At 42.0% G+C, this 24323-nt stretch overlaps 1 protein-coding gene across 3 annotated transcripts in view; it reads left to right on the top strand.

The window, feature by feature from the left end:
- Pip4k2a (phosphatidylinositol-5-phosphate 4-kinase type 2 alpha) overlaps positions 1–24323 on the top strand; it is a 180869-nt gene that overhangs the window by 110141 nt on the left and 46405 nt on the right. For 2 of the 3 annotated variants that reach the window (XM_023704969.1, XM_004644754.3), the window contains exons 2-4: positions 8770–8867; positions 10102–10198; positions 23248–23400. In XM_023704969.1, coding sequence (XP_023560737.1) covers positions 8770–8867; positions 10102–10198; positions 23248–23400 — 348 coding nt within the window. Of the gene's footprint in view, positions 1–8769; positions 8868–10101; positions 10199–23247; positions 23401–24323 lie in introns of those variants that run through there. The other variant, XM_023704970.1, reaches the window with a different exon arrangement.

The following is a 24323-nucleotide window of genomic DNA, read 5'->3' as shown; positions in this document are numbered from 1 at the left end:
TCAGCTGAAACCCTGCAGTGAGCAAGGCCGCCTGGGCTCCAAGCTGAAGGCTGCCTGTGTGGTGGGAATTGTGCCCAACAGAGGGTGCATCCCACCGTCACTCAGCACCAGATGAGGGACACCAGGCCACATACCATCATCCCTTTCCATTTCTAAAAGAAGCCAGCTACCTAAATTTGTACATAAACTTTCACAAGACTGGAAAGCTTGGTAATTAGTTCAAGCATTTTCTAAATCATGATCTGAGCCAAGGAGCTCACATTTTCAATCTCTTTCAACTCATCTTTAAAAGTATAAAGTGAGAACAAGCGTGCTTTGCTTAAAGGGAGGCGATGAGAAAGCAGCAGGACTAGCCCACAGTCACAGGTCTCCTGACTGCAAGCAGGGGTCCCTTTGAATGGGCCACATTGTAAACACTAGTTTTCGTTGGCAAAGTCTTCTTGGGTTTTTAAAAAGCTCTGCAACAGCTTGTTCATTTTGGCCTGAGTTCAGCAATTTTGTGTCAGGTTCTGCAGGTTCTAGGAGGTAGGACTTTAACATGACCCCGCTCTTTTGGATGAGGTTGGCAGGGGACCAGCAGTGAGCATGTCCATCAGGAGCCCTGATCAAGCTGACAGATCCCACGTGGACAGGGTAAAGGGTGTGTCTTGTAAAGTAAGAAGATTCTGAGCCAGAACTTAAACATTTCTGATGACATTTTAATTTCAGCCAGGTAGCCATTAATCAGAAAGCTGACTTCATGATTCTTGTTCAACAGAAAAATCCCCTTAAGTGTATTAATTCAGATTTTCAAGTTCACAGGTGCTGGAAAGGCAGACCCTTGTGTCTCCATTGACATCTGTATGCAGCTTTCTCGCCCAGCACATTTATTTGGCTTGTCAAAATAAAGCATTTATTTTCTAGCCATTGGAAAGTGGCTGACATTTCAGAAGATGCTTTTAATTAAAATATACTTCAATCTTTTATTCTGTCTTATCTGAAAAGACAGACATTAGCTTTTCTAAAATGATCTTTGAAAATAAATTAGTATTGATAAAGACACTATCAAAAATTAACCCCTTGCCCCAAGACAAATAAAAACACATTTCACAAACATTTTCAAGCTGCCTGTTTTTTTACCTCTGTAATTGACTCTAATTTGCTCTGTCTGTGCCTCTGAAACCTCAGAACTTCCAAATTGCTATCCAATTTGCAGCCTAAGTTATAATGAGAGCCACACCATTTCAAGCGTGGGCTACTTGCTTGAGTCATACTGAGACTTTGTTTTGGTAAAGTTCATTACTTCAACCTGTATTCATTACAGGATTCTAAAAACTAGTTCCAAACAATGCTCAAATTAATGGAAATCTCCCCTCCTTATGTATGGAATTAGAAATTACAAATGAATATCAAATATTAAATATCTACTAAAAATCTTTAGGTAATTCCCTTGACCCCAAAATTTGCTGAGAAAGTTGGTAGGAAAAACTGAGAGAAAATTATGCTTATTTTTTAAGATGTTATGACTACTCCCACTAGACATAAGAAACATGAATTTTAATATATACGTGGTGATACAATCCCCATTTCACGAACAGAACACAAGGAGTCTTTCACCACCCCCACCCCCACCTCTGTTGGGAGTGCGGTCATCTGTCACACCTGCCGTGGATAATTCTGTGTCAGCCAGTCAGCTGCCTTGGTTTCTGTTCGTTGTTACAGATCTCAAAGCTGTTATAGCTCTTGCCTCTCTTTTCTCAAGCCCTCCCCTCCTCACCAAAAGCAGTGCAGATGGCCCTGGACAAGGGCCTGGGGAGGGCATGTATGATCCCGATGGCATTTATAGGGCATACTGTGAGAAATATTTTCTTAAAAGGGAGCCTGAGTTCATTTTACATACCCTAGGGGAAAAATCAGTGAAAGTTTCTGTGTGGGGCCCTGCTGGTGCAGGATAGGGACAGAATAAACTGGAACTTCCAGCTGTGATTCATTACCAGACCATGCCAATATGCTCAACTCTTATCTCCTAATTTCAGTGCTCTGCTGTTTCACTTCCTAAAGTGAATGAACCTCAGGTCAGAAAATGTTTAGAGTAAATGATTCAGTGGGAAGAATCCCTGTAATGTTATCAACCATAGATCACAAAGGAAGTTGGAGAGCTTTCTCCGATGATCCCAGGAAGTACAAAGTATCTATTTTCAGGGGGCCTGGCCCTAGCTCAGGCCTTTAAGTGGCTGCTTCCACAAAGCTTCCTCGGGTTGCTGGAGTTCGAACCTCACAACTCTCCCTGGCCAAAAAGTGCCCTGAAGGCATTCGAGAAACAAAGTATTTTCAAATGCTGATGTAAAGAAATTATAGGAGCATTAAGAGGTTTTAAACAGTAATGGAGAGCTTGCATCATATTTTTTGTTGTGAAGTGTCATTTCTTTTGTAGAAGACAGAAGCAATAGAAATTCTGGTTTATGGTATAGGGAATCTGCTGTGGTGGATTTATTATTTGATTTTCATAAGAAATTAACTGAAGTTAAAATAGCATCCAAAGTAATCATCACATCAAGTTATACCTTGTGGATCATCTTCCCTTTGTGTCCTTCCTGATCTTGGATCCTTCATGCTCTGCTGTATCACTATGCAGTCTCCCACTATATTTTTATTATTGAATTACTGTTTTAAATATAAACTCATGTTTAAATGGTAGGAATAACAAAATGGAGAGACAGCCCACAATGTGGTAAAACTATTTGCCAGCTGTTCTTCAGACAAAAGATTACTATTGAGAACATACAAAAAACTAAAAAAACCCAGACCTCCCAAATTTAAAGACCCAATCCAAAATGAGCATCTGAGATGAATACACACTTCGCAGAGGAAGAAATACAAATAGCAAATAAATGTTCGACATCATTGGCCATTTGAGAAATGCAAATTAAAACAACACTGAGATTCCATCTCACCCCAGAAAGAAATCACTGTCATCAAAAAATAAACCATTAACAAATGCTGGAGGGGCTGTGGGGGAAAAAAAGGAACACTTCTCCACTGTTGGCAGGAGTGTAGCCTGGTACCACCACTGTGGAAATCAGTGTGGAGATTCCTCAGAAAACTAGGAGTAGAGGTTCCATTTTACCTAGATTTCTCTGTCTGGGTATCTTTCCAGAAGAATTAAAAACACTGTGCCACAGTGATATATGTGCACCCATGTTTATAGCAGCACAGTTTATAATAGCTAAATCTTGGAAACAACCCAAATGCCTATCAATCAAGGAATGCATAAAAAACGATGAGGTCTTTGTTCAGTGAAGTACTACTTGGCTGTAAAGATAAATGGAAACTTTTATAGGTAAATAGATGTAACTCGAGACCACACTCCTAAGTGAAATAAATCAGATTCACGTGTGTAGACATGTATTGTCCCCCTAGTGTTAGAAGCTAAGAGTGAGGTCTAAAATGTACAATAGCTGTTATGAAATGAAAAGAAACTGTTCAAAAGGAAAGGAAAACTTGGATAGAGGAAAGGAAAAAAGAAAAACTATATGTCTTGTACACTCACTAATTTCTCTTATTTAATTGAAAAGAAAGGTTTGTGCTTTTTTTTTTTTTTTTTTTCGGAACCAGGGATTGAACTCAGGCCCTTGCGCTTGCCAGGGAAGCACTTATTCCATTGAGCCATCTCCCCGGCCCCTTTTAATAAGATTTTTTAAAATATATAAATGGTAGGAATGTCATTTGTGTATCTTGAGATTCTGGGGAGGAATGAATGGTTTGTGGAGGTCATTCCCACCCAGTCTTGCCCCAGTCTAGAATGGACAGCCAGCCAAAAGCAGCTCTGCGCCCCCCAGTGGCCTTGTGGGCTACAAGATCTCACTAGGCCAGGCTGGGCTCAGATACAGACATGGCTTCCTCAGATGGTCTTTATGCACAGCAGCGTAGCCTGCAGCTGCCCACACTGGCTGCTTCCTAGGTTATCTCAATGAGTCATAATTTGTGGAGAATAGTCCTTACTATAATCAGATTAAATAGCTCATGTGAGAGGTTTTTTGGTCCTGTTTGTATGTTCTTGGTTGAATGAAAACCAATTGCTAAGTATGTATTAGTCTGAGAACACAGTGTTTAGGGTGAATATATCTGAATTAATTGTCATTAATAATGCCTTGCAATTTGTGAGCATATCCTTTGCTTGATTTAAGAATCATATAAATTAGTGAGGTTTATTTTTTAAATGTCACAGCATGAAGTGGCTTTGTGGAGACACCTCTGTGTGGATTAAGGCCATAACCACTACCAGCTGTGTCTCCCCTACTTATTCCTTGTCTTGTAGCTATTTATTATTCCTTTTTTTTTTTTTTTTCACTTAGCTAGCAACCTCTTTTCTTGCCAGTGTGAATACAGTCTCACATCTGCAGGAGTGATACTCATTGCATTCAGCAGATCTCACCCACAAAAAAAAAAAAAAAAAATACCTGTTCTACAGCATTGGTTGTGATGTAAATTTGAATGTCATGCTGAGAAAAGGAATATATACACCTTTTCTCAGCTGCGCTGTGTCATATTTTAAAAGCAAAGGCCTGCAAATCGTACTGTGTTTTGTGTTAATAATATTTTTTTCATAAAAGAAAACCCAAATAATTGTCTCTAAGAAATAATTACCTTGGAAATTGATTTTGCATCCTTCAAGTATACTATTTATGATTCATTAATATTTCAGTGGAGCTTTGAGGAATATTTATTTTCTCATTTTTGAAGTTGCAAGGAATGTTGAAGGAATGATAGCTGCTTAGTGACACAGGCCCTTCCAAATTTAAATTGTACTATTGAAACCACAGCAGGTATAATTGTAGGCCATGGTGCATATTCAATTAAACATGCTCTCACTATTTAATTACTACTTTTTAAAAAATTCTTGTAACACAATGAAGCATAAATTTTAGGTAGGTGCTCCCATGAACTTGCTGTGAATCTTAGTCTCATCACCAGCAAGAATTTGAAAAGGTGTTAGGCTCAGCATGTCCACCTCTGCATTTTGTTTTTAGCTGTCTGAGAAAGACTGAGACTGAGGCTAGATTCCAGGTTCCGCTCTACTGTGGGTGTCTTGCCTAATCTCCCAAAGCATCACTTGCCTTATCTCAAAGTGGGGATAATAATAGAACCACACTATTGGGTTGTAAAGATCAGATAAGATATTGCATCCAAAGTATTTAACATGGCTCTTGGAACATATCCAGTGAGTATTGGCAGTGAAGTTAATGCCAGGCATTGAGTGAGTGAAGGCTGAGCAGAGCTGAGGCCTCAGGAGTCTCCCGACCTCCTCCTCCCATCCCACTCATCTCTGCCCTCCCCCTGCCTTCACTGTTGAGTTAGCATACAATCAGGAGCATTTGTCACTTTGTACTAATCCTTTGTAAAAGCCCACCCACCCTTCTTTGGTCTTCTTTCTGTTGTTAACAAAGCTCCTTTATTTTGTGTCCTATGTTGGACCCAGCTCCATCAGCCTCCATGGCCAATGGCTAAGCAGAAAGGCCATGCCAATCCACACCTGGTTCCTGAAGGTGCGTGGCTCGGTGTACCCTGGAACACAGAGTTTCCTGGGCAGAGAAGCCAGCACACAGCCTTTGTGCATGGAAGTATTTCTAAAACATTAACAAAATGGATTGGGCTGCATAGGATTGTGAATGCGACATTCAACACAAATGGAAGATGAAAGTGTGTTTGCCAGAGTGATCTGACAACTGCTAAGCAGTACACAACTATAAAGTGGTATTGCCCTTTTGGGGTAGAGCTTATTAGATACTTGCAACCTCAAAGAACTATGTGTGTGCCCTGCATAATATAGCCAGTGCTTCAATTTGTTTAGCTAACTTAATAAAATTGTAATAAACTCCAAAACCACTTTTATCTCCATAAATTAGAAACAATTTGGAATTTAAAATGTATGCTTATTCCTACAGGGAAAGTGCATTATTCTTTCCTCAAGATACTGATGGTTAATGTAAATCTTCATTGTTAAATTTAGGTATCAATAAACACAGACACACTTTGAAGTATGTTCCAAAGTATCTGTAAACACAGACAAAAAGTGCCAGTGCTTTGTTTAAAGAAGTACCCGTAATTAAACTGATGGTACCCTGTTGCTAGCTTGGCTGCCAATTTTAGGATGGTCTATTGAGAATAGTTGGGTACATAGAATGCTGACCTAATAAATTTTTCTCAAACTAAAGACTTTGAAAGTCAAGGACTTTGTTCTGAAAATGTGAAATATGGAACTTAACAAATAGGATTAATTCATCCTTATTTATGTGGTAGCTCATTGCTTTACCTGCCTTAGTTCATGAGCTTGAACTAGACGAGCGATAGCGATACTTGGGCTTGTATAATGGCACAGTAAGAGGCTACAGGAGAGTGTGCTAACCAGGAAGTTAAATGCCTTTTAATTATCAAGCAGTGTTGAAGTTAATAATTTAATTAAAGCTGATGAATGCTTGCTCTCATACACAAGAAAATAAAACATACATATTGAATAAATAACATAGGAATTCATGGGTACATTACTGAGAAAAGTATTGATTCCTGATTTAAATCTGCTTTTAAGCGGTAGATCCTCTGGTTCACAAAGTGTTTGTTCACAAGTTATTAAATCTGGCCAGTCACGGGGTGGGGGTGGGGGAATTTGACAGGTTAGAAAAAGCCAAAGGAAATTGAAACTATTATAAATGAGAGGCAATCTGGAAGGAAGATAGAGTAGCCATGAAATAGCTAGCATGACACAGCGTTGAGCTGTTACTCATCATAGGTACAGCTGCACCAGGATATTTTATTATCTTCAAAATGAGAAGTTAGATTTTAGACTCTCTGCGATTCTTTTAATTTCAACCATATGTATGGAAATCAAGCGTAATTAGCCTTGATTTGTCATCTCATCTTGTTTCTTGTCTCCTCTAATAACAAAGACCCACCATTCCCTACTCTTGAGTAGTCTGATTTATGAAGACGACACATAGAAGCAACTGAAGTACAGTACTTGCTTCCTACATATTTGCATGTCGCTGGGCGCAGCTCCGCATCCTTCCCAAGCCCCATGGGGCCGTGCTTCCCCAGAGCCCCATCCTGCACACCTGTGACAGTGCATGCCTGCCCTGCCTTCCCAGGACAACCTGTCTAGACTTGTAGCTTTGTTCTAGCTGGTTTGTACTGGACTCTTGTGCTTGAATATTTGCCCCATCAACTAAGGTGGAAACTCCTTAGAGTCAGGGCCTACAAATTACACATTTTTCATTTCCAGCTGTTTCTCCTAATACTTTCTTTCTTCTTTGATCAGCAAAATCCTCAAATCTGAGGGACTCCAAGTGCCATCTTTGTGTGCACCTGCACCCTGAGGCCACTCTGTGCCTGCACATCACTCCACAGGCTTGCTTTGTTCTTTGTAAATTTACTAAAATGGCCTCTCAGCTCTGCCCAAAAGACCACCACCACTTCTCTTTGAAACATGTGCTGTCACATTTTATGATCATTTCTGACATCTGAACCCCTCATCCTTGACACAACAAAGTGCTGAAATGGATGATATCTTCAGGCTAGATTTCCTTTGGTTGTTTTATTTTTTTTAATAGTCTTGTCTACAGCCATACCACCCTGAACATGCCCTGTGTCATCTGAAACCGTCTCCCTATGTAGGCCAGGCTAGCCTTGAACTCATTTTGTAACCCAGTCTGGCCTTGAACTCGTGGCAGTCCTCCTACCTCAGCCTTCTGAGTGCTGGGATTCCAGGTGTATCCCGCTACAGCCAACTTCCTGTGTTCTAATATGAACTCAGCAATATGTGAAAAATTCTGCACTATCAAGGAACTCATTTTGTTGTTGTTATTTCTTGTTTTTGTTTAGTGTTTTTGGACTGAGAATCCTTAAAAGCACCTTATATTCTGCTCCAAATATGATGTTCAAGGTGGTTTTTATTGCTAACAATAAGGGAGGTATGTAGCTTGGAAACTACAATGAAAAGACAATTAACCAAGAGAAAGGTCACGTTTTTCAGTGTCAAGTGTCAAAAGCCAAACCTGCCATTCATGGGAATGTAAGCAAAAGTGGATTCTACACTTGACCTCTGGAACTATATCTTTGCTTCTGTTCTTAACCCTTGCACAAACCAAACTCCTCTCATGTAGTCTCAGGGCCCACAACTTCCTTCTTCCCTACTGAAGGTTCTTCTGTTGGTATAGCCCCACCCAATGTTTTGTTTTGTTTTTTAATCTTAGTTCCTGCAAGAAAGGTAAAGACCACAAGAATGTGGATGTTGTTCTTTGAGTGCCAAAATATAGAAATTATGCCTGTTAACCAGTAAATCATGTCCATTAATTCAACAAGTATTTGCATCAAGATTTGATATCTGCCTTGCCCACATAACATTTCTTTACAGAGAAAAGTTGTCTTGGAAACGAGATCAGTAGAGCTCTGGGTTGAGGATCTGGAGGGGAAGTAGACAGAAGAAATGAAGGATAAGCAGAGATCTTAACAGCTGACCCATAGGACCCCTCTTTTGCCACTGCAATCCCCTAGCCCCAAGGTCCAGCCTCAGAGGTGGGATCAGAACTGGATTGGAAGCTGGGAGTACTTGGTAAAGTCCAATGAGGGAGTGAGGAAGGCAGGAAGAGTTTAAGACAGGAGCAAGGAAAGGGAGAGTAGGCAGGCAACATGTCCCTGTGTCCGCCAAGTTTCCCTTGCAGGTACATGTTTCAGTCAAACTCTTCCCACCTAGGTGGTAGTAATGTGTCTTTAGTTTTTATGTTCTTGTTTTCCTAGATCAATGAACTGAGCCATGTTCAAATCCCTGTCATGTTGATGCCAGATGACTTCAAAGCCTATTCAAAGATAAAGGTGGACAATCACCTTTTTAACAAGTAAGTAACTTTTATATAGAACCAACATGGCTGCTAAGAGTATGATTTTTGTGAATCTGTAATCACATAATTTTTTCAATGGGTGGGAGTAAAGCTTTGCTGATGACGTTAATTCTGTGATAAACATAGCCATCTGTCACTTTCAGAGAAGCAGCAGCAGGCTTCTTGAGATAGTATTCTTTGCCATACGGCATATTGTTCTCTCTGAATATCTCAGACATTAAAAGTGATATTCTCATTATAATTTAAATTTTTGAAGCTGTAAGTTATTTGGTGTTTTGTGCACAAAACTTTGAAAATGATGGCTTTATGAGCAGAAATGCCTATGGTACAGAGCTATGAAGAATTAAGATACATTTCAATAAGAATAATAAGATGCCATGCTGTGCCCTTACAATATTCTTCATTTGAGTGTCATGTTAGACATCCTGGAGAGCTGAGCTACAGCAATAAATAAGAGCTAGCCCTGCCCTCAGTGGGCTCATGGTCAGCCCAGAGGTTGGACACAGGCACAGACACAGACTAATGCAATTCAGGGCACAAAGTACAATGATGCAAGTGTGCATATCATTTATAGATGTGGTTCTGTAGGATCAGTTCAGAATGAGGAGGTGAGACTCAAAGAACTCCCTGCCAGATGGGGATCAGTTATGAAATTGATTTATATTCTGTTAGTTTTTGAGGTCCTGGAGATGGAACACAAGACTTCATACATGCCGTGTAAGTGGTCTCCCAATGAGTGCTGCCTCCAGCCTGCCATGACTTTCTTAACAGGGCCACTGTTCTAATGTGAAGCTGACATGTGCATTTTCCCCATAGTACTGTGTAGAGGTTGAGTTTCTGAGGGACTGTTTATGAGCCAAGCATGTGGTGTTTGTATAAAGCACATCATCATGGGCCATATTTTGTTGACTCGCTGCCTGGTTGCAGCAATGTGGGGCCCACCGTTGGGCTTACTCCACCCTTTTCTACTGTCCTGTGTCTCTGCTTTTCTGTCTCCTTTCACATGGTTGCTCCTGTGCCTCTCCTTCTTTCGAGAATGGCTGGCCTATGTGGGCTAGACTCAGGAGTCACACAGTCCAAGAAAACCAGACAGAGGGACAGTATTACCCTTCTGTGAAACAGTGTACCTTCAGGGGGCAATAAACTGCAGGCAGAGCTGGTGGGGGGCACAGTGGAGCCTGTTTAACCTTCCTATGTACCTGATATTTATTCCACAATGTGATTATTTCAGAGAAAACATGCCGAGCCATTTCAAGTTCAAGGAATACTGCCCAATGGTTTTCCGCAACCTGCGAGAGAGGTTTGGAATCGATGACCAAGATTTCCAGGTGAGTTGCTTTTGTAATTTGCTTCCAGTGGCAAGTTGGTTTTGTCATGTCGTTGGCTCTATAAAGAAGGATCCATGATTCTTTCACAACAAGTAATTATATAGTAATAATTCTCTTGTGATAAGTTTTCACTGTTCTTTTTCAAGTTAAGGGTAAAGTTAGGAGCCTCTACACCATGTGATTTCAGTGTAGAAGTTGATAAGAAAAGAAAACTCACTGTCCTTTCAGCTGCAAGACTCAGGGTCCTGTGTGTCACAGCTTGTGCCCATGTGTATTGGATATACATTTGTTTTTGCAGACTCCCCTGGAATATCAGAAATCATTTTCTCGCTGATTTTCTATTTTTCAAGTTGGCAGACTCTGACTCTTGCTGCAGCACTTTTTGTTGAAGGCCACACTTTGTGCCATATAGTGCTGCACAGTAAGTGATTCTGGTACTGTTGTCCCCACCTTGGAGGACTCTGTGGAGCTCTTTGTCCTATGCTGGGTTGCACCCACATCCAGCTGGCCCTGTTGCTGCTTCTTGCCAGGTGCCTGTACTTGCCTAGTGACAGCTTCAACTTTGAAATATCTTTTCATCCATGTTGGCTTTCCTAAGAAAGGACCTGCTGCTTATGACCTGAGTTTCATGCAGCCAAGCTAGATCCATAGATGCTGTGGATTTTTTCAAAAGTAGAAGTCTAAGTACTGGCTTCTTTTAAATCTTTTCAAACCTAGGAAACACTTTTGGTATGCCCTAAATTTAAACTCTGAATTTCTCCTGCATTATGTACCAGATTACTGCCCTGATGACCATATAAGTTGAACCTTTGCTTGCCCTGTATATTCTCTTAGAGTCCAGTTGGGCTTTGTTAGCACACTTTCCTGAAGACCCATGATCTCCTCCCCACCTCACCTCTTGTTGAAAGTTTCTAAGAATTTCTCCCTTGCTTACTCGAGCATGAGACCTTCTCAGGTCTTAGAAAATAATACTGGCTCAGGCCAGGGAGACGGCTCAGTAGAATAAGCGCTTGCCTGGCAAGCTTAAGGGCCTGAGTTCAATCCCCGGTTCCGGGAAAAAAAAAAAAAATACTGGCCAGGCTGCTGGTGAGACCCCCTAATTTTGGTCACGGTTGCAGTTGCCGGCAAGGCCTAAGCTCCCTGCCATCCCCCCAGGTGCAGAGGGAGAGCTCTGGCTCGAGTAGGATGGGCAGGATTTGGTGCCCTGTAGAGCCGACACTCACATGGGAGCTTAGCTAATAAAATCAGTTGCCAGCTTGGGGTCTGCTGTTGAAAATAACTTTTAAAGCATAATTGTTGAAATTATAAATAGGGTTTGTGTGGAATAAAAAGGGGTAATTCCATATGATTTGAGAATTCTTATGACATTTAAAGAGGCCATATAAAGATGAACTAGTACTTCAAAAGGAATTCACAACAGATGACTTTGACATCTGGGAAATTGCCTCTGCCTGACTCCAAGGCTAAATAAAAGTGTGTTCTTCCTCTGTCCCCATATTTGCTGAAAGGAAGGAAGGAAAGAAGGAAGGAAAGAAGGAAGGAAATTGCTCTAGCACCTCACAGAAACTCACTCTTCAAAGTATGTGCTGTATTGTCTTATTAGTTGCCTTGAATCAGGCCTGTACCTCTCTCTCTCACCAGTGCTTCTGTTAGGGAGAGCTAAAATGATCCCGTTACGTTCTGTATTCTGCACTGAACTATGGAGAAGTGGCTTTTTAAACTTTCTGAAAATTACCAATGTAGTTGCTGAAATCTAAGGCACTACTATTACCCTCTAAAAACAAAACCATGTAAGTGGATATTTAAGTAAGTGCAAATGGCTGAGCGCAAACTTTGAAGGGCTATGAGGTAAGTGGAGGCTGACTCACAAGTAACTAATTGTCAGGTCTGTTCAACTCCCTGCCCTGGAGAGATCAATTTTGAGGAGAGTCAGTCCATGTGAGTGTAATTAATCATTTGACCAACCCTTCTTTCCTCAGCTCTGCCTGCTGCTTTAGGCATTTAAATTGCTGCTTTCTCTTTGATGACTATATTTCTATTTTTTAAAAAAAGTTCAGAGTAACTTTAGTAAACCAGAGGTGTGCTTTTCCTCCCTCCCCAGTCCTGTATGGAAAAAAAAAATCAGCAGAAGCTGGCCCCCACAAGACTATAGATGTAGGGCTGAACTTCTGGCTCCTTGGTTTGGAAGGAAAGAGGGGAGTGTGATGGCTGTGGCTCCAAGGTCATGCCTTGCCCTCGAGAGCCTATGTGCTGCATGTAGGATGAAGCTCAGGCGGGCTGAGACCAGAAGGGTCTGTCACCTCGGCTGCCAGATAGTTTGTTCATCATTGCCAGGCCAAGCAGCAGCTGTCAGTTGACATGTCAGTACTAGCTAACTACCAGCAGTCCCACTTTCCCTCCCAGAGCCTGCTGATGTGTATTGTTGACCAATCCTGAGTGCCAAGCACTGTACACTATGTTTAAAAGGTGAAATCAGGGCTCGGGTAAAGTTCAGTGGTACAGTATTTACTTAGCATGCAAGAGGTCCTAAGTTCAACACCCTCCAACCCCCCAAAAAAAGAATGGAAGGAACCTTTCTCTGAACCTCTCTGTGGAACTGCTTGGGTTTGAAAAGTTGGGTTGGTAACCTAGATTCACATCACCTTTTAGAGGCACTTGCTTGCAGAGGATCCAGCCACTTACACCTTGTGTTTATTTTCTGAAGTGCTGGTACTTTAGACAGGCTTTAAATCAGTGTGGCAGTGAGGAAGTTCTTGTCTGACTCATTTCATATTCAGACTTTTCCATTCACTCCGGTGATAAATGGTCTCCACTTTCTTGTATGATGTCTTTTTCCTGTACCTGAAAAACACCAGCAATGACAAGTGGAGGCCTTTGATGAAAGTGAAGTGTAGTGCAGTTAGCCTACCTAGTAGACTTCTCCCTGTGAGTATAGCCTTCATGAAAGAATGGAAAAGTAGTTCACCTTATCCCAGTTAACACTTAAATTGTTTTGTTGTTGAAAAATAAAACTTCTTTGCCAGGTGTGGTGTATGCCTGTAATCCCAACCCTCTGGAAGGTGGGGCAGGAGGATCACGAGTTCAAGCCCAGCCTGGGAAATTTTCTTACCATCTTAGTGAGCCCCTGGATCAAAACTTAAACTAGAAAAGGATTGAGGTTGTGGCTTAAATCCCTAGCATGATAAAGTAATAACAATAATTAATTTTTTAAAACTTATTTTCCTCGATGTTAAAGACAAACAACAGTTGTAGATTATTCATCATTAAGAACAGTACCATCGAATATATTTGTAAACCTATGGGTGGATGTGTGTACCTTGCACCACCATATTCCAAACTTTATCCAACATACCAATACCTCTGCATATCACAGAACTGACTTGTAATGTAGTCAGAGTGAAAAACTTCGTCCTGATCATTGTTGGGCCAGGGTGACCCGATGGCCTTTCTTTCAAGGTGTGTTTCAGGGTGAAGGCTCCAAGTTCGTACTGCTGCCACGTTAAGCCTTGGTCCCCTTCAGTTTGTGATTCAAACACACCTGGCAACTCACTATTTATGTGCACCTCCTGTAAATAAGGCTCTGGGCTAAAAATGTAGTGATCACTTTTTTAAAAAATATCCTAGATCTGTATAGATGCTAAAAAGATTTTTATAGTTCTTCAAGCAAGTTAGCCTCTTGTGACCATCGTGGGAAATCATATGGAGGTTTCACTTCATTTCTGAGCCATCAGAAAGGATTACCCACCAGGAATCAAAAAGTTGTGCAGGGTAGGTAGTGCCAATGCTGTTAAACCTAAACATGCCATGTAATTGAAGCTGCACCCTCCTGTTCACTGTGTCAGATAATACCAGGTTTACTCTTCTCTGCTGCGCCTCCCGAATTAGAATCCCTTATTATTCATGTTTGATGCCCTTTCTTCTTTGTGTTTGCAACACGGAATTCTAATTTTAAAATAATTAATTTTAAAGGCTAATATTTTAAACTTTGGATGTTCTTATTTCAAGCTTTGAGTTCTGAAGTGTTGAAAGTAAGTATACCAAACTTTGTGGTGAAAAAATTTTGCCAGTGTCTGTGGCATATCAAGTCTAACAAATGAAAATTTTTTCAAATGCATTCTTCCCCAATGCATTTGGACTTTAAACTGCCCAAGGGCAGGAACTGTGCCTGTCTTGTTCACTGGCCAGCTGCCCAGTGGCTAGCTCAGAAGAGGGTATCACAGAAGCTGGAGGCAGGTCTTGCATGAAATATGAAGCAGCTGGTGGAGAATGTGGGAACTAAAGATGGGAAAATAGAGACCTGAGGAGAGGACGGCACAGGGTTGCAGACCTCAGCCCCCGTCTGCAGCCAGCAAGCAGCCTGTGATGTCACTAGGGCTGCACTTTGTGAAGACAGTTGAATGGTGATCTGTGGAATACCCAGAAGTAAAATAGATGTTAGGAAGAGGTGAGGTATTCAGTGAGTGAGGGGGAAGCCGAGTCAGAGTACTTGTCACTGGTGCCTGCACCACAGAGCAGAGCAAACAGGTTGGAGACTGATGGCCCAGGGAGCAATGGACAGGAACCACAGAGGTATTGGGGCCTGAGCAAGAGAGAGAGAGCAAGCAAGGGAGGCGAGGTCGGGGCTGGGGGAGGAACCAAAGTTGAGTTCTCAATCTGTAGGCTGTGGCCCTGACTGTGAGATCCAGTGTTATGCTGGGGGTCCTTGGTTGGGTGAACCAGATGCGGTCCATAGCAGAGAGCCACTGCTGAAGGATGGGCACAGACATGCTCGAGAGGCTCCTCCATGGTACCATCTCTTGACAGTCATGGCTGCCCTGCCCCCAGCCTGTACGTGCTGGCTCTTGGAACCATCTAGGCCATTCATCCCTTTGCCACTGGTTGTTGTTTGATTGTTCAGTGGGCTCTTTCACAGTTGTTCCTCCCAGGTTACCTGCCTGTGCCTTACCAGCAACTTCATCCTGAAATACAAAGGGGTTTCTTCTCAGATGCATAGCATCTTGAGAGACCAGGAAGCACCCTCAGAGCCTGAGAGCATTAAGAGATCTGTCTAGTACTTTTTCTCCTCCTTGTGAGTTGAGTAAATATCTGTCCTCATCACAATCTAGCCAACTTTCAGCCTGTTTCCTGCCTGCCTGTATTCCCTGCACCTCCTGTGCAAACAAGAGCTGGCACCCAGCCAGCATTGCCACAGCTTCCGGAAGAGTAAAGGGTTGTTTTCCTGGCCAGCTCTCTGTATAGTCAAGAATGGCTTGAGGGTTTAAAAGGTGGCCTCCTGGTGCTTTGTGACGTTCCTGCAGCATGCTGCTTTCTCCTCTGGTCATTACCTTTCACTTTTGTGTTCTTTTCTAAGTTGTTTCATTATTGATAAGTGTTAAATTGCACTGTCTTGCTCACCCCTATAATGAAAGACATTCTACGCCTGGGATCAGAGCTCAGATTTTCTTTGAAATTCCCCAAGGGTTTAGGGCAAAGCTTTGAACACAGTGTGCATTTAATAAATCCTTGATGATGATGTTCAAGGTAGCATGTTGGTCTTTAACTCTCTGGCGAGGTCAGAGAACCATCTGTGCTCACCCAGATATGTCAGACACAGACCTAGAGAGCAGCCTTCTCCGGGTAGTTGCTCTTGTCTCCTGGGCCGTGTGATTTGAGGTGTGTAATTGTAATCCTGAGTTGTCAACAGGACCATAAGGCTTTCCAGGGGTCAGGAGCCTGAAACAGGTAGCTCGGGGTGGGGAAAAGAGCATTTTCTGTGAGTTGGAGACCTGTCTGAGAGCTTGGGTCTTTGGTGACTGACGCAGTAGCCGTAAGCTCGGAGGGTCTCAGTGTCCTAATCTGTGAAATGAGTGAGATGGACATCCTGCTTCCCGACACTATCCCGGGTAAGCCATCAGATCTCTGACTCTATTAGTAAGTGGCCAGGAGTACATAACTGTCACCTAGCTTCTTATGTATGATACTGACAGTTTCTCCATATAACATGGTGGCTTTATACATTTGAGCATGGCAGGACTGATTTTTAAGTAGCCTTTCTTTTAACTATGAACAACTTTTCATATGTACTTTTTAGCAGAAGGCCCATACTTGAATCAAAATTTAAAAAGTAATCAAAAACATATGTAAACCTATATGATTAGTTCAACAGAATTGGATGTGCAAAATGTCTATTTTATGTAAAGGGTAAGGAAAAGTAACAGTTACTAAATCAAGATGTTTTTATGAGAGGTAGAAAAGATTGGCGGTAGGAATGAGCTAATTAAATTGACCTTTAGGTTTCCTCCACCCTTCTGGAGGCTCCACTAATCCTGGACCTCCCACTGTGGAAATAAACATCTTCAATGCAGACTGTTAGCAGAGTGGGGGGAGGGGGAGGACAGCACCATTAATCCTTTTCTTTAGGGAAAGGACAATAAATTTCCAATTATAAATGTAAGAGGGCCACTGAAGAGGGAGTTTCATTTCTCATTATCCTTCGTTATTTCCTGTCGAGGACTGACACGGCACCAGAGTTTCAAACACAGCTGTCAAGGTTTGAGATAGGATATTGCAGGACCAGAAATGTATTTAGCTATGGAACAATAAGCTTACTTATCAAGTTGCAAGATAGCCAGGCATAAATGGGCCAAACTGACCTGTTCTTACCTGCCCTCCATCTAACAGCTTTGCTCTAGAGAACTTCAACTTTTATCCTGCCTTTCACTGTAGACTCATCTCCCAGTCAGCCCCCCATAAACCTACGAGGCTCCTCAGGAGTAACATTTGCTGGCTGTGATGTGTCCTCTGCAGTCACATGTGGGATTGGCATCAGGAGAGGGCCCACAGTGTCACCTCACCTGCCCAGAGACAGACCAGATCTGCACTGGGTCATCTCTTAGGGGATGGATGAATGGGTGGAAGGGCCTTGCAAGAATTTCAAGGCTAGTCACAAACATCTGTGTTGTATAATGCAGTTTACATGAAATGTACAGAATAGGACAGGATTAAAGAGACAGAGAGTTAAAGTAATGAATTAGTGGTTCCTAGGTTGGAGGTTGGGGAAAGACTGGGAATGACTATAAGTGAATATGGAATGAGGAAAACATTCAGTAATTGATGATGGAGCTGGTTGCATGGCTCTGGAGTACACTAAGCACAGCTGAAATGTACGCTTTAAGTAGGTGAAGGTGTGGTGTGTGAAGTATGTCACAGTACACCTAATAGGGAAGAAAAGTGGAGCTTAGAATTGGTTAGTAGGCAGTAAGACACTTGTCGCATAACAATGATTTTGGCTCCTGCCCCTCCCCCTTAGGATGGGTTCCCTTAGAACAAAGGAACTTAAAATTATAGTTTATAATATGAAACTGTCAAAGGCATAGGGGAAAAAACGAGTAGCCAATGAGAGGGTTATAGTTTTTGCAGTTTGTTTACACTTATTATTAGCATTTTATTCCTTAAACTTGTAGTAAGTCCTTGTCCATTTCCTGATGTAGTAACTAATTCTGATCAGGAACTGGAAGAGCAAGTGAGCAGCATCGAGCCATTCAGTCCAGCTGTCTTTCTTTGCTGAGTCAGATGACAGAGCTTAGGGAGAGGAGCTTGTGCGGGGACTATAACCCATTGCTGCCTGTCATTTTTGTTCTGTCATGTCTTGTCCCCCTGCTTCTGGATTCCTCTTTGCCTATTAGTTTGAGAGGGTGCTGGATAGAAGGCTTTGAGAGGCCAAGGATAGAAGGGAGGCTTCATGGGCTAGGAACTTTCAGCTCAAAAACTTCTTTGTAATGTGTTTTGAATTCTTTTTTTAGAATGTAAGTTTTACTATTATTAAGGGCTACAGGAAGGAACCTGCTATCATTTTTGAACTGGTAGGTTTAAGTTCCCAGGTTTTAAATTTAAATACTATCACTTTATCACAGAACATACAGCTCACTAAGCTTTTGTTGTTAATGAACAAGGTCTCTCCTAACCCCAGATACATTTTTTCAGGTAATTTTGTTTTGCAGCTGTATTATAAAGACAGACAGATGGCTCAGGGTAAACGTTCCTGAAAGTGAGCATTTTGCTTTGGAAACTGAAATTGTCTTGAAAATGACCAAACCAGCCTTGCAAATGATGTTTTTAACACATTGGTTGGATTTGATATGAACCTCTGACTTGGTTTCTTAAATCTAAGACTAAAAAGAGAAAAAAAAAATTAAATGATGCCTTTTGTTGGCTTATTTTCTTCCGTGCAGTCTTGCCAGTTTCATCATAAATTCTTTTTCCCTATTCTTTGTGTTTCTTAGCTTAGGAAAGTAACCTGAGAGTCCGCAGTTCCAGTACAAAGGATTTGTCTTTCCCACTTGGGCATTTTTTCGCCAAGGAAATTCATGTAGTTTCCAGCAGAAAAACACAGCATAGGACAGTCTTCGAAAGATAAAACCCTGCAGTGAGAGAAGCATGAAAATCTCCAGCAGTCCTCAGACTATGCAGACTAATTAGAATAGTGAAATGGCCCACATGGTCAGAGATGCAAAGAATTCTAAGGGTTGATGTGGTCACTACTCTCTGTAGGGTTTGTAGGAACACCAAATGCCAGGCCTCCGTCAGCACTGTATTTACACTGCATGGATTACTACGCTTGAGTGCAGCATAGTTTTCCTGTTCTAAAGCTTGTTCCACACATGTGTGTCTGAGCTCTTGTCTGGAGAGATGATAGGTCTTGCCTCTTACAATCACAGGTAGGCAATACCCAGCCCTAAAATGAGGAAAGGTAGCTTTGTCCACAGGTTAATAAAAGTCAAAGTGGGGACTCTGGGCTGCATTAGTGCTATGGGTGTTATTGATAATGTTTTTTACATGCTTTACTTGGCAAAACTGAAAGCTTAAAGACAGATTTGGTTCTGGGACAGCTGACTCACACTCTTAAGTTGGCCTTACAAAGTGTTTACCACCATGGAAAAATCAATATCAATTGTCCCATCATACTTCCTGCCAGACCGGAGAGCCCAGGTCTCCATTAGGTGGCTGTGTGGACACATTAAAGAACTGATACTGAGAGTCTCTTCTAGTGTACGGGTTTGTTTTCTTATCTGCCAGTAGAATGGGTTGAAGCAGTCTCCAAAGCTACCTCTAGTTCTATGATCTTTGACTGTGAGGCTTATTTATACCTGGAGGGACCCCACAGGGGCACCTGGAAATCACCCACAGCCCATGTTTCCCTGGAAGCCTTCTCTTCTTGGACTCTTCCCTTGTCCAAGCATCCAGTACATGCTGTGATTCATTTTTCCTTTGCAACAGAATACAGCACTCCAAGGAGTTTACGGTCAGCTTCACTGTTAGCGTACCACTAGCAGGCAGTGCAAGGACTTTGAACGCATAGAACCTCCTTCTCTCAGTTCATGTGCTTGAAATTGCTGAAGCTGTCCTGAATACATCTGGAATCTTGAGTATAATTTTCATGCAGCTCCAAGAACCACTGTCATCTCCTGTGTCTTGGCCAGAAGTCCTGAACCATCGTTATGCCTTGGCAAGGTGATAGTGCCCTGGCTGCTGAAACAGACCCTCTGGGGAAACATGCTTGGAGCCACCTTCTCAGCCTGTGTCTCCACCAGTTCCCAGATCAGTGAGCTGTGTCTTGGAGCAGATGCATTTTTAGAGTGCTGAGGTCTGAGGCATGGGTCTAAGTCAGTTGCCCCTCTCTCCTGGACATGTTTTCATCACTTTACAGACCAGAGACAGGTTCAGAAGGACTGACCGACATGCAGGAGCATGAACAAATGGCAGAGCGTGTCCCTCACTCCAGACCAGCACCTCAATCGTTACCCCTCTCTTCCTCTAACACACATTTTCACCTTATTTCTGAAGTCTGTGGTATTCCACAGTGGCACAGGTTTGGTCCCGACTTCATGTGTTAACCCCATTTTGATTTCCTTGGGGAAGCTTTAGGCAAGAGTATTAGACCCATTACTTGACTCCACTGGACCCCAGTTTTTTGTCTTCAGTTGGGCAGTGCACCTGGCTTCTCTTTTCCTGCAGGAATGTTGTGCATAAATAGGAAATCATGAGTTGGATTTTCCCAAACCTGAATCGAAGAATCAGGCACTTTGTGTGCATTTACATTAACTCTTTCTAGCTTGTACCTGTCTATTAAATAAAGCTTTTATTGATTTGTTTATTTTCATATTCTTATGTTCACTGTGATAGAAAAGGTACATTTAAACTTTGACACACTTTTTCTAACTTCACTGTTTGAAACCCAGAAACCCTAAAATGTTTTTTCCACTTAGTAGAAGTAGAAATTGCAGGTTAGGAGTACTCATATTACCACTGGAAATGTCAGTAGAGAAAGAATTTTTAAAATTTTATATGCTGGGATTAAGACATGGCCACTACCCTAATGCAAGGTCAATAATAAATGATTATAGCAACATATTTGAAACTGAAGGGAAAGGCAAGGAATTTGGGAGGTGGTGGCACCAGAGCCAAGAAGTTCTTACAGTATTTGATTATACATTTCTAGCCTTTATTAACTTTATTACCTTGTCCATATTCAGGCTTGTGAAATATTTAATTAATACAGCAAATGCTGTGGATTTTGTGTTTCCCATTTCAAGCCAACTAGAGCTGGAAACACTGGAGTGAGGGATGTGTTAATGCAACTGAGTGTGTCTTTATAACAAAACACAATACATGTGTGCACCAGGTGAAACTCATTACAGCGATGGCACAGCAGACCTGTGGTTCTCACACGTGGTCTGCAGACCTATCTGCTCTGCCTCTGAAACCCCAACCAATGTGATCAGAATCTGCATGTTAATGCGGCCCACAGGTGATTCCATTGCTCACTGAGTGGGAGAAGCACTGGCTGTAGGCCTTACTCATATTCTGCCCCATTCGCCCCGTAAAGGACACTTTGCTCCCACGTCAAGTATGCCTAGGAAAACCGTCTAAGAAGCTCACCCTGCCCCAGTCCATCCTTGGCTAGCTGCGGTTAGACCTTACTGTTCACTGCACCTAAGATTATTTGACCCATATTGTCAGTTACACAGTTGGCAGCCTGTTTCACATGGCTTTCACAAAGTTGGTTCTTGCTTTGGTTTTACCCCAAGATAATTTGCATTCTCACAGTTCCTCGAGTTCTTGTTTTGCCCTTTTACAAATTAATGTTTGGGAGTGAAACAATTAACAAAGGGCAATAATTGTTTTGTTTTGTTTTGTTTTGTTTTTTTTGCTAGTATTAAAACCCACAAAAGGTAACGTTCAGTTTGATTTTTTTTATTGTAAGTAGGAAGTAATATAAAGAATATTTTTAGAGAGTTTTTTAAGAAATAATGTAACAGAATTAAACTATTGTTAATTAGATATTTTTATCCTGAAAATCTTTTCATCATTCTCAATTCATCTAATGAATTTCAGTTGTCTTAGTGATAATTTAACACTGGCAAATCCTGCTGGTTAAAGTCCTTGGGAATACGTTGACTTTTTTTTTAAATCTCAGGTTTTCTAATAAGCTCAGAAAAGCAGATTTAGTTAATCGGCAGCCATGGCACTGCACTTGGCAGATGCACCTGCCTGAACTCAATCTGAGATGTGCTGTCTCAGAACAAAACAAACCGCTACCACCTAGTGCATCCTGGGAAGTGAAGATGAGCTCACGGACCACTTCTCTCTTCAAGCCCAGGGCCTCCATGAGTTTCTGCACTGCTGCAGTCACATTCTGCATGGGATGGCGCAGTCGTACTGGACTTCACCATGGGAGGACGCTAAGGATAAGGAGACTTTGAAGATACCAGACAGAAAGGGACCCTTTCATTGAAAACCTATGAGACAGAAACATCACCCGCTCCTGCAAAGGCATCTTTGGAGGAACACCATCCCCTGCAGCCTTTGGGTGCCCACTTTTGGAGAGCAAGTGGAAGGGAAAAGCATCTTGGCATTTCAGTCCTCCACACAATGCAGTAAGGCCAGGGATGAGCTCATTACTCAGGAACCGTTAGCAACCAGGGAAGCTAGACTCTTCGGAGGCCAGGGGTAACTGTTCCCCCCCAGTCTGACGACCAGCATGAGAAGGATAAGGCAAGCAGGAAAGGTTTTCTGCAACTCTTAGAAAGGAGATACAATCAGAAGAGAGAAGAGATAGATGTCCCAGCTAGAAAGCAGGAACCAAACACTGGAATGAAATGAGGCCCAAAGCCCTACTCAGAGCTGCCCACCCTCCAGGGGTCAGTAGTACACAAATATGGCTGTGAGTGGTGGGAGGTGGGCCAAACAGTCTTTTGAAGAGCAGTTGTATCCTAAATTCCTGTCTCCTCCACAGGCAGCACAATTGCAAACTATAGCAAGTATAGCACTGTAGCAAACTGTTGGAGTAATTTGCTAGTTTACTAGTTGAGAACTTGGCTTCTGGCCAGTCCTACCTGAGTTGGAAGTCCAGCTCTTTCCTCACCAGCTATGGGCCTTCTCCATGTTACAAGCCTCTCTGCATCTGTACGTCTTCATCTGTCCATTGATGATGACAGTGATGGTGATCATGCATGGCAGTCTTAGCAGTGGGAAGAATCACTCTGCACAATGCCAGCACTACACATGACATATTATAAGGGCATACTCAGTAAATGTAAAATTTCCTTTCGTAACTGGAACCTAATCTTTTTCTTTTTAATTTTATTTTTCTCTTTTTCTTTTAAAAAAAGAATCATTTATTTCTTTGTTATTCAGACTTGTAGTGATCCTCCTATCTCAGCCTTCCCATGGCTGGGATTACAGGCTTACACTGCCGTGCCCAAGAATGTGATCTTTTTCAAAAGAATAATTTGAGGCTTTGTCCAACTTTGAAAGAACAAAGTGAAGTTACTGTGATGATAATTTTAGATATTAACCTACTTGTAAGAACATTAGAGTCATGATACTTAGCCAAGCTGTTGTCATTTTATTTGAAAGTCTTGCATTTTAAGATGTGATAAATATAAAATACTGACTACTTATCAGTCTATTCCAAGCAAACTTCTTGCTGTGACTACAGATGATCTGTGAATTGGGAAGTACACCTTTAATCAGCTCTCTTCCCTCCTCCTTTCACCCCGCCCGGGAAGAATTCTCTGACCAGGAGCGCACCCCTTCCCAATGACTCCCAGGCTCGCAGTGGGGCTCGTTTTCATACTTCCTATGACAAGCGGTACGTCATCAAGACCATCACCGGTGAAGACGTGGCTGAAATGCACAACATCCTGAAGAAGTACCACCAGGTAACTATCTTGCGGGTCTCAGCTTCATATTCCTGCCTCATTACTATCCAGGCCAAAGACTACATGGCTACCATAATTACAGAATGACGGGAACACACAGTTAGACATAAAATTCTCCTCTGGCCCATGCTCTGAGGTGGGTTGTGGCCAGGACACTGAAAATTACCTGGACATTTGTTAATAATTGGACAATTATTAATAATTGTTAATAATTCTTTTCATGTTAGTACACTTCTATGCAATAGTTTCAGTGATCACCATTTTACCCAAAAAATCTCTCAGCTTAAGATTTAGCAGCTTTCTAGAAGGTTCTGTCTGTGCTGCCAGAAGTGATGTGTTGACCTCTGAACCTTTATTCTTGGACACCCCGAAATCCCACTCTGCTTTCTCTGGCCTCAGAAAAGCCCACTCTTGGTCCCATTCTCACAGGGAGAAAATTATCTGACTTCAAAAGGTATGTTCATCTGCTTGCATCTTTTCATCCCTAATGGCATTATTCCTTTGTAGTTGCCTGGGAATACAATAACCTGCCCTCAGGAGCAGCAGCCTCTCATGGAATAAATTGCAGCATAGGTTTGTATAATGGATCAGGTGCTCACAGGTCTTAGCTCAGTCTGTAAGAGGCTTCTAGCGCTGTGGACTAGGAAGAGCACAACGTCCAGAAGCAGATAGTCCTCAGTTCAAATTTGAGCCCTGTCCACTAGTAATCATGTGACTTCCAGACTAGATTTCCATTTCTTCATTTATGTAACAAGGATATTAACTCTTATCCCATCACCTGTGGAGACCTGAGAATCAAGGAGGAATGTGTTTGTTGAGTATTTAGCACAGTATCTGCCACACACTAGAAACTATATGGTAGAGGTGGCAGCATTATCATCATCAAAATAATGTCTGTCAGGTCACAATCACTAATAACAAGG

This window comes from Octodon degus, unplaced genomic scaffold (assembly GCF_000260255.1).
Source record: "Octodon degus isolate 3935 unplaced genomic scaffold, OctDeg1.0 scaffold00208, whole genome shotgun sequence".
NCBI classification, from domain to species: domain Eukaryota; kingdom Metazoa; phylum Chordata; class Mammalia; order Rodentia; family Octodontidae; genus Octodon; species Octodon degus.
The sequence above is the reverse complement of the archived record's forward strand: the minus strand, read 5'-3'. Positions and strand labels throughout refer to the sequence as shown.